At 38.7% G+C, this 10,743-nt stretch overlaps 1 protein-coding gene across 1 annotated transcript; it reads right to left on the bottom strand.

Moving 5' to 3' along the window:
- Positions 1-4,531: 4,531 nt before the first annotated feature.
- LOC113471832 lies at positions 4,532-10,678 on the bottom strand. Its single transcript, XM_026831272.1, has 5 exons — positions 10,577-10,678; positions 9,991-10,371; positions 9,491-9,697; positions 9,012-9,155; positions 4,532-4,796 (listed from the first exon to the last, which is right to left on the bottom strand). The coding sequence occupies exons 1-5, from the start codon at positions 10,626-10,628 to the stop codon at positions 4,657-4,659; spliced, it is 924 nt and encodes a 307-aa protein (XP_026687073.1). The 5' UTR covers positions 10,629-10,678; the 3' UTR covers positions 4,532-4,656.
- Between the last annotated feature and the right edge of the window lie 65 nt (positions 10,679-10,743).

Below are 10,743 nucleotides of genomic sequence, written 5' to 3'. Positions count from 1 at the left end.
TCAAAAAGCCTGCATCTAACCGCGCAGCTTAGGTGTAGGGGACCCAACAGCCCTATAAGGATGGGTTAATGCTTTCTTACGAAAGTCTAGCTATTAAAATATTTAACATGTACCGTTTCCTCATGCCGGCTCGCCCCCCCCACTCCTTTTTTTCTAGTTAAGCAAGGTCTTTTTTACTGAATTGTTTAGTTGTATGTATTTATTCTTAACTTGTTTAGATTGCTGGGGGTAAAGGGACTTTTCAGTCCTTATTCGGGCCAGGATAACAAGGTATATATCTCTATTCTATTCTAAAACCACCTACATTTTACCTTGATAATTCAGCGATCTGATCAATCGTAAATCCGAATCTATCCGCGAACTCCGCCTCAATCATCTTTGGCCTCTCCGCGATTCATTGTAACGCATTCCACGGGTTTCAAACGGTACATGATTCGGTTTGTTTGGATACTGAGTGGTGAAATTACTATATGGGACGTGTGGCATTGGGGTCGAAATCAATCGTGGGTGTCGTAGTACATCGACTCGATGGTGACGAACTGTAGTCCTCGTAGCTGGGAAAAAAAAAATCAAAATAGCAGAATATAAAATCAAAATATGCAGAATTCAAAAATCAAATATGCAGAATAAGAAATCAAAATATGCAGATAAAAGATGGCAGCAATATGCACTTGGGGTTTTGGATGGGCAGAGATTGCCTAAGGCAATAATCCGGCCTGTTTGTTAAATTTGTACTTTATGTATTGTATGAATTTTCAACAATAAAGAGTTTATTATTATTATTATTTTAATTATTATTATATTTATTATTATTATTTTATTATTATTATTTATTATTATTATTATTATTATTATTATTATTATTATTATTATTAATTATTATTATTATTATTATTATTTATTATTATTATTATTATTATTATATTATTTATTATTTATATTATAATTATTATTATATTATTATTACTATTATTATTAATTATTATTATTATAAAAATCAAAATATGCAGGAGTAAAAAATCAATAGGAATAGGTTATATGCAGAGGAAAATATAATATATGCAGATTTTTTTAAGAGGTTTGACAGAGGGAACTGTAACGCTGCTATGGTCTTATCGTCCCGAAATCGAAAGAGAGAAGGAAGACAGGATAGGAGAAAGCCAGGCGTTCCGAGAACGAACATTATCCCAATCAGGATAAAATCCCGCCCCGGCGGGAATCGAACCCGCGCCTAGCGCTTTACAGGCAGACGCCACTACCAACTAAAGCTAACTAGGCTGGCATAATATATGCAGAGGGAAAAAAAGATTATTACCCTCTCGTATTTGAATATAAGCCCGGGGGAATTGTTGGAAATATCAAAGAAAAAGAGATTGAAATATGAGATAAAAATTATACATACTATAAGAATAGCGTAGCTAATTCCTGTAGAATTATAATATCACAGGCCGGTATTATCTTCTTATCAAGTACATGAAACGAGATATTGTAAGAAAACTTCTTCTACTTTACGCTCATTTTGATAAAATCATTACGATATCATGATCGGAACAGCTAAAGGACAAAGTTATGCATATTTCAGGAGAGCAAATAAACTGTTTGATTTTATTAACAAAATGATTTATTTGATGAACACTGAGTTTTGGTCACATGTAGAAATTGTTCCAACTGCTAATTGTTGTCAATTCCCTCCGGTGTGTAGTGGTCACCTAGAGAACGCTCGGCCTGTAAAACAGGAGGGCGTGGGTTCAATCACAGCCGAAGTTATGGAATTTTACCTCTATATAAATTGAGAAACTTGACCACAATAAAGTAGTTACAGCCCTACTTTGCGCTGGAAGTAAAGGCTTCCAGTCCTATGCGTGCATATACAATAAGCCACTATTATTATTATGTATGCCTATCATAGAGAATCTATTCTTTGAGGAAGAAAAACATTAATAGCATTAGTACACCGCTTTTACCTATGCTTACTGTGAATGCATAGGAGGACAGCTATCACTTTGGCTTCTTTAGGTTGTAACAAACATCACTTTTGAAGATTAGTGTTTTACGACCCGCCGTTTTTTTATTTTCGCAGCGAATGACACAATTGCTACGTTAGAACATATGTGTGGCACGACTAAGCACCTCTTGATGGGAAAAAAATCCTCTGAAGAAATTTCTCACCCCAAAAGCGTTCGTCTTCTTTTTCTTACTTCGTTGTGGCGAACTTATTCTTAAACAGCGTGATAGAATTAAATTTGGGAAAACAGAGACAGTAGTCCCCTTCCTGCTTAGATTGGTGCTTCGGTCGCTTGCTGTGTTGAATGGAGACCAGGACGGGAGTGCCGAGTGTATGAAGAGTTCCGATATTAACTGGTAGAGCAAGTTAGTGATGGGATAAGAGATCAAGGACGCTGTAACACGTAGAACCGCTGAGAGGAGGTAAGGACTTCATTCGTGAAAGCTACGAGGGAAATTTATTTGATGTTTGGGTGCAAAAGAGGCCTTGGACTTGTAGCTAGTGGCTTCTCCGTTTAGGTGAACTTTATGTCCATTTAAAATAGTACCTATTGTATATTCGATACAATTAATTAACATGGGCTGTCTGGGGTGGCTAAGGTTGAAAGTTGAGATAGTGAGAGTGAGAGGTTCGAGGAAGAGTTGAGATTGATTGAGTGTGAGGGACGCGAGCGATGAGTACAGTTGGATAGTTGAATAAAGTAATACAATGATATTTTCATTAAAAAAAAAAAGAAAAAAAAAAAAAAAAAAAAAAAAACAGAGAGTGGTGACTTATTCACTAGTCATTATTCAGTATATTTTTATTTAGCACCTTTTTTTAGATAATTTATAATTTTGGACCTTGCAGTAACGCGAAAGCGCCTCCCTGTCACCTATCAGGCACTTCGTGTTTTATCATTAATTAGAATTTGGCGATTATTTAATATCTCTTATTAGAAAACACAAAAATATAACAATAAATAAATGATATAATTGAATAATAATAATATAATAATAATAGATAATAGTATAATAGAAAAACACAAAAAATAAAATAATAATAATAATAATAATAATAATAATAATAATAATAATAAATAAATAAAAGTGCAACAAGTAAGTAGGGTTCGGGTCTCTTCAAAAGAACAAAAATATTTGGAGGAAATTTCAAAGTCCAAGTTATTTTGAATTTTGTGAAAGTATTATGGTTTAATTGCCTTTTGACGAATATCGCTCTTTTATTTAAACACAACCGTGAGTTCCACTTTTACAGGTAATTGACTCGGAACTCGAACCACCAACCTTCGGATCCGAAGTCCGCCGCGCTAACCACCACACTACTGAGGTTGGTTACTTAACACCACGCGGCCACTTTCAAAATCAAAGGTTTCACTAACTGGCCTTGTGATTATGACTAATATAAACTCGGAGGTATAGTTCTACGACACATGAGTAGGTTATTAGTCGTATTTGCGTTTCACAATTTCCATGGTGGTAGGAAATAGGGAAATGAATAAAAGATACGCCAGGCAATGTTTCATTTCCCCACCTTCCACCACTACCATCATAAAAATCGCGAAAGGAAAGTACGCGTATTGATAGCTGGGAGACAGTGATATTTTTACTTTCTATTGCTAATTCTCTATTCAAAAGGTCTCATATGGACATGAGAGGTACCTACTTCGTACTCTACAAACTTGCGTATTCCAACTCCGAAATAAAGAAAGCAAAAGAAAAGGAGAGCGAGCTTAATTCATTTAAATCTTTTTATAGGAAATAGGAATAGGAACACAAAATACCAATGTTATCCCGGACCTAGTACCTAATAGTAAAATACAAAATTTTGTACAGAAAAACAGTTAGAAGAGCTAATGGCCGGGTCCAGAATCTTGGTTAACTCTTGAAGCAATCTGATTGGTTGATTTCAAAATTTTCAGCCAATTAAATTGCTTGATCCAAGAGCATTTATACCGAGTTCAAACTTGGATTGTGGCTCTGGCCATGACACGAGAAAAACTAATTATATTCAAATATAACAATCTCAAGATAAACTACAATGAATTGCGATTTTTTTCACTGCCCAGTCTACTCTCAAGTTATAACAGTAAGTATCAAGTTTATGTATTCAGAAGCCACGACAATGAAAATTTTATTCAAATATAACAATCTCAAGATAAACTACAATGAATTGCGATATTTTTCACTGCCCAATCTACTCTCAAGTTATAACAGTATCAAGTTTAGGTATTCAGAAGCCACGTTAATGAAAAACAAAGATTATTTACGTGTTTAACCTAACCTATAATAACACTGGTCACTGCTCATTTGTGACAGATCCTTTTTGCAGCCATTTTCCATTGACGTGACTTCTGGCAATGAAAAACAAAGATTATTTTCGTGTTTAACATAACCTATAATAACACTGATCACTGCTCATTTGTGACAGATCCTTTTTGTAGCTATTTTCCATTGACGTGACTTCTGAACAAGTACCCAATCCAAGTCTACTCTCAGATTATTTTTCAACTTATTGTTTCATTACAAATTTTCATCATCAGTAAATTTTCATCATCAGCAAGGCAATGCCTAGACCCTTGACAAATAGAGTGTGCCTCAAGTGCCTTGAAGGCATGTGATGTGTTCCAATCCTCGGTTATAACAGTCTCAAGTTTACTCCCGCGGGCACGGCTCAACAGCCGAAATAATCGAGTGATACAAGCTCCACAGTGCTTCGTTATCAATACACACACTACCACCGCCTCTCTTCAACTGATCTTCAGCACGGTTGATGTCCCCATTGCAGACAAAATGTCTTGCACCATCAGTCTTGTGTTTGGATATGGAATCTTGGTTGAGATCTTTACTATAGACAAAACGTTTGGCTTCATCATCAGTCTTGTGCTTGGATGTGAAATCTTGGTTAATACCTCCATAGACAAAATGTCTGGCTCCACCATTAGTCCTGTATTTGGATGTGTAATCTTGGTTACCTTCATTATAGACAAAACGTCTAGCTTCATCAGTATTCTCAAAGTATTTGGGTGTTGAATCTTTAATAGCCGAAATCAAATGGTCTTTGGATATAGGATCTTCAACGGTTGAGGGCAATTCTCCCCCATTGACAACGGCACCACTATAAGACTTCCCCAAGGGTTTTGATGTGGGACCTTCACCAGTGTTCAAATCTTTTCCACTGACAACGCCAACAATTCGATTTAATTTTTCGGATAACTCTTCTGAACGACTTTGATCGACGCTTTGTTCGATTCGAGAGAATGCTTCTTCAAATCCGTTGCTCGTCTTGACATCTTTCCGATGAATTTGTGCGAACTTTTTTACAGCTCGCTGAAGATCATTCTCAGTCGGTTGTTTGAGACTGCCTCTTCCTGCAAAGTTTCCCTCAGTTCCTTTGAAAGTGCTTTTTCCCGTAAACTTCCCTCCAGTTCTTCCACTGAGTCTCGTCTTTCCTCCAACAATTGGAGGTATTTTTTCACTCGATCGCGTTTCGTTTCCAAAGCTGATCGTCCACTTTGCATGATCATGTGTGGATCGGAACTCCACTACACCAGACAAGGCCACTCCCTCTACATTCATCACCTCATGGGCTGGGCTTTCACAATCTGTCCGCAGTCTGCCCGGCCCATTGGGCCACGTCTCCACCAGCAGATTTACGTTGAGATTGTCACTAATGCGTTTGTACAGATCATCACCCAGCTCTCGCGTCTTCGCGAAGGTATGGAAGGGAATTTGGTTGAACCGCGTGAAGATGGTGCTTTGAAAGAAGTTATCCCCGGAGGTAGCGTATTCCCCCGCAATCACCCGGGCAAGGGTAGGAAACACGCCCTTATTACCAGCGCTCAGGAAGGTGGAATACTTGTAAATCTGGTTATGCCCAAGATTGTCACCGACAGAATCCAGCTGACTCGCGTTCAAGCTCAAACAGAGGAAGTTCTGCCCGTACATGAGTCCTGTGTGCGGGTATGTGTAACTCGTCTGTGAGTCGTCTACAAAGTGCGGTACACTGTGGACGATCCAAATTCCGCCGCGACTGTTCCCCACAACTAGCCCCTTACTGTGACCGAATTTAACGGTGGTCCTGATCGGGGTTTGGTCGTTGTAGAGGATCTTCACACCGTCGGCACTGAATTCGGGGGCGTAACTAGCGTTGAACAGGTAGGGGGAGAGGATCTTTCCTGGAAGAGAAGCAGGGTCGCTGACAGAATACTTGGAAAGGGTCCATTGGAGAGTGTTGACGGTAGATTGTTTGTCCCGCTCTTGACGAGACTTTGGATTTTCACCATTATTATCATCAATGTTATCCCCATTCCAATTCTGGCTCACTGGAACATCACCATTTTCGTCTACATATGCCTTGTCACTCACGCTATTAACGAATTCATACTTGTATTTGCCTAGTTCATCCATGTCTTCAATAGGGACCACATTGTACAAGCTATTTCCTTTCTTGTCATCTAAAGAGTCATCTTGCTGGTTCACCTTTGTGGTATCTTTACTATGCCCGACATCAGAGAGTAATTCAATAGCTCGGATGCTAGCCATCAGACTCGCCTGATCTTTGAACGGACCTTTTGCTTCCCCTTCATCATTTTCTCTCCCAACACCATCAGAACTTTGTAGAGTCCAATCAAAGTCACTGGTAAATGTGGATCTTTCCCCAGAAAGATCTCCCCCCCCCCTTGAATATGCATTCTACATCAGCCTAGATCAAGTGAACGCCTGACTGAACTGAACTTATATTGGGAACAGTTCCATGAAAGGAACTGAACGGTTGGAACTTATTCCCTAAAGTGAACCGATCTTTGCCACCTCTAATGCAAATAAACTAAAATAATAATAAATCCAGCCTTATTAGTTTGGAAATTTGCGTCCGCCTTGTAAGTGCTAGGTTATAGGTTCTATTCCCACTGGAAATTTAATATCTATTTGTAAGGAATTAGTTACCTTAGGAACCCACTAGAAATTTAATATTTGTAAGGCATTAGTTACCTAGGAAATCATTTTCTGAAATCTCAGTTCCTTTACTTCACTTCCTAAAAAGAGAGAAATTAAATCAAATAATTGAACTAGTAAAATCGTTTTACATTAATGTATTGTACATATTTTAGGTAAATAGGTAGGTGTACTTTTTGCACGACGCAGTAAACAAGGCCTCCCGCCTGGGCTTTCACAATCTGTCCGGGCTGACAATGGGACATCCGAGATTCCGAATTATTTTATTTTCATGCAAATAAACTAAAATAATAATAATAAATCCAGCCTAATTAGTTTGGAAATTTGCGTCCGCCTTGTAAGTGCTAGGTTATAGGTTCTATTCCCACAAGAAGTTTAATATTTGTAAGGCATTAGTTACCTAGGAAATCATTTTCTGAAATCTCAGTTCCTTTTCACTTCCTAAAAAGAGAGAAATTAAATCAAATAATTGAACTAGTAAAATCGTTTTACATTCATGTATTGTACATATTTTAGGTAAATAGGTAGGTGTATCTAACCTACATAATAGTAACAACAGCTCGCTGAAGATCATTCTCAGTCGGTTGTTTGAGACTGCCTCTTCCTGCAAAGTTTCCCTCAGTTCCTTTGAAAGTGCTTTTTCTCGTAAACTTCCCTCCAGTTCTTCCACTGAGTCTCGTCTTTCCTCCAACAATTGGAGGTATTTTTTTGACGCACTACCAACTAAGCTAACTAGGCTGGCTAATATATGCAGAGGAAAAAGATTATTACCTCTTCGTATTTGAAATAAGCCGGGGGGAAATGTTGAAATATGCAAAGAAAAAAGATTGAAATATGCAGAGAAAAAAGATTGAAATATGCAGAGAAAAAAATTAAAATATGCGATAGGTCGCGTAAAGGGACTTTTCAGTCCTATGAGAGCAGTATAAATAAGCACTATTATTATTATGCCTACGTAGAATCTATTTTGAGGAAGAAAAAAAATAGCAAAGTACCGCTTTTACCTATGCTTACTATGAATGCATAGGAGCTAGTACTTGGCTTCTTTAGGTGTACAAACATCACTTTTGAAAATGAGTGTTTCACCCCCGTTTTCATTTCGCAGCAATGACACAATTGCTACATTAGACTTGTGTGGAACGATAAGACCTTTTCGGAAAAAAAAAAAATCCTCTGAAGAAATTTCTCACCCAAAAGCGTTCGTCTTCTTTTTCTTCTTCGTTGTGGCGAACTTATTCTTAAACAGCGTGATGTTAAATTTGGAGAACAGAGACGTAGTCCCCTTCTGCTTCTTTGCCTTGGGCGCTTGCTGTGTTGAATGAGACCCGGACGGGAGTGGCCGTGTTGAAGAGTTCGATATACTGGTAGAGCAGTTTGTGAGGTGGGATAGAGATAGGACGTGTAACACGTAGACTGCTGAGAGGAGGTAGGACTTCATTGTGGAAAGCTAGGAGGGAAATTTTAATTTGATTTTGGGTGCAAAAGAGGCCTTGGGACTTTAGCTAGTGGCTTCTCCTTTAGGTGAACTTTATGTCCATTTATAAATAGTACCTATTGTATATTCAATACAAAATAATCAACATGTGTTGGGATGGCTAAAGGTGAAAGTTGAGATATCGGTGGTGCGCCGGTCGTCGACATTAGGGATGTCATCAGCACCTGATGAAGGAGAGAAGAGGGCGAGTTAGTTAACATTAATGGCTGTATGTAGGACTGTAGGGAAGGAGAGAAAATGTAAGTTTAATGGCTGATCTTACCACTGAGAATTAACACAATGTAAAGGGTTTTATTTAATGTCACCCATTTGATTCACACAGGCCAGTATTTCTTAAACTCTACTATGATTAACTGCAAACAAGATTGGGCATAAAAGAAAAAGGAAATGTTGAGGTACCTATACACCTACTGAAGTACCTACCTAATAAGCCACAAGGACTTTTTTTTTCCTTCTTCTAACACTTGGTTCTTGAACAAATATTTTACATTGATTGTCAATCAGAGTGGCCAGAGATACTAAGTGAAAAAAATTTGGAGCATGATTTCCAATATTTTATGTCTTGCACCATCAGTCTTGTGTTTGGATATGGAATCTTGGTTGAGATCTTTACTATAGACAAAACGTTTGGCTTCATCATCAGTCTTGTGCTTGGATGTGAAATCTTGGTTAATACCTCCATAGACAAAATGTCTGGCTCCACCATTAGTCCTGTATTTGGATATGTCTTGCACCATCAGTCTTGTGTTTGGATATGGAATCTTGGTTGAGATCTTTACTATAGACAAAACGTTTGGCTTCATCATCAGTCGTGTGCTTGGATGTGAAATATTGGTTAATATCTCCATAGACAAAATGTCTGGCTCCACCATTAGTCCTGTATTTGGATGTGTAATCTTGGTTACCTTCATTATGGAATCAACTGATCTTCAGCACGGTTGATGTCCCCATTGCAGACAAAATGTCTTGCACCATCAGTCTTGTGTTTGGATATGGAATCTTGGTTAATATCTCCATAGACAAAATGTCTGGCTCCACCATTAGTCCTGTATTTGGATGTGTAATCTTGGTTACCTTCATTATATACAAAACGTCTAGCTTCATCAGTATTCTCAAAGTATTTGGGTGTTGAATCTTTAATAGCCGAAATCAAATGGTCTTTGGATATAGGATCTTCAACGGTTGAGGCCAATTCTCCCCCATTGACAACGGCACCACTATAAGACTTCTCCAAGGGTTTTGTTGGTCTTTGGATATAGGATCTTCAACGGTTGAGGGCAATTCTCCCCCATTGACAACGGCACCACTATAAGACTTCCCCAAGGGTTTTGATGTGGGACCTTCACCAGTGTTCAAATCTTTTCCACTGACAACGCCAACAATTCGATTTAATTCTTCGGATAACTCTTCTGAACGACTTTGATCGACGCTTTCTTCGATTCGAGAGAATGCTTCTTCAAATCCGTTGTTCGTCTTGACATCTTTCCGATGAATTTGTGCGAACTTTTCACTATAAGACTTCTCCAAGGGTTTTGATGTGGGACCTTCACCAGTGTTCAAATCTTTTCCACTGACAACGCCAACAATTCGATTTAATTTTTCGGATAACTCTTCTGAACGACTTTGATCGACGCTTTGTTCGATTCGAGAGAATGCTTCTTCAAATCCGTTGCTCGTCTTGACATCTTTCCGATGAATTTGTGCGAACTTTTTTACAGCTCGCTGAAGATCATTCTCAGTCGGTTGTTTGAGACTGCCTCTTCCTGCAAAGTTTCCCTCAGTTCCTTTGAAAGTGCTTTTTCCCGTAAACTTCCCTCCAGTTCTTCCACTGAGTCTCGTCTTTCCTCCAACAATTGGAGGTATTTTTTCACTCGATCGCGTTTCGTTTCCAAAGCTGATCGTCCACTTTGCATGATCATGTGTGGATCGGAACTCCACTACACCAGACAAGGCCACTCCCTCTACATTCATCACCTCATGGGCTGGGCTTTCACAGTCTGTCCGCAGTCTGCCCGGCCCATTACTATGGTAGTCGTTGTGGTCTTGGTCTTGTGGACACACTGGTGCGAGGGTCGATGGTCAATAGTCCATGGTCTATGGCTCTATGGTAGTTTGCATGATCATGTGTGGATCGGAACTCCACTACACCAGACAAGGCCACTCCCTCTACATTCATCACCTCATGGGCTGGGCTTTCACAATCTGTCCGCAGTCTGCCCGGCCCATTGGGCCACGTCTCCAAAAAAATATATCGATATATCGACGAAAAATATATCGATATATATCGGTTT

This window comes from Diaphorina citri, unplaced genomic scaffold, assembly GCF_000475195.1.
Source record: "Diaphorina citri unplaced genomic scaffold, Diaci psyllid genome assembly version 1.1 scaffold3085, whole genome shotgun sequence".
Taxonomy (NCBI): Eukaryota; Metazoa; Arthropoda; class Insecta; order Hemiptera; family Psyllidae; genus Diaphorina; species Diaphorina citri.
Note: the sequence above shows the minus strand (reverse complement) of the source record. Positions and strands in the feature narration are given on the sequence as shown.

What these genes read in the sequence shown, in the direction of transcription:
- LOC113471832 (XM_026831272.1), bottom strand. Translation starts at nt 10,628, where the DNA reads ATGAATGTAGAGGGAGTGGCCTTGTCTGGTGTAGTGGAGTTCCGATCC. An exon ending in GAACACTGGTGAAGGTCCCA is followed by an intron (nt 9,698 to 9,990) that starts CATCAAAACCCT and finishes ATATCCAAAGAC; the next exon opens with CAACAAAACCCTTGGAGAAG. An exon ending in CAAGACTGATGGTGCAAGAC is followed by an intron (nt 4,797 to 9,011) that starts ATAAAATATTGG and finishes ATGGTGCAAGAC; the next exon opens with ATTTTGTCTGCAATGGGGAC.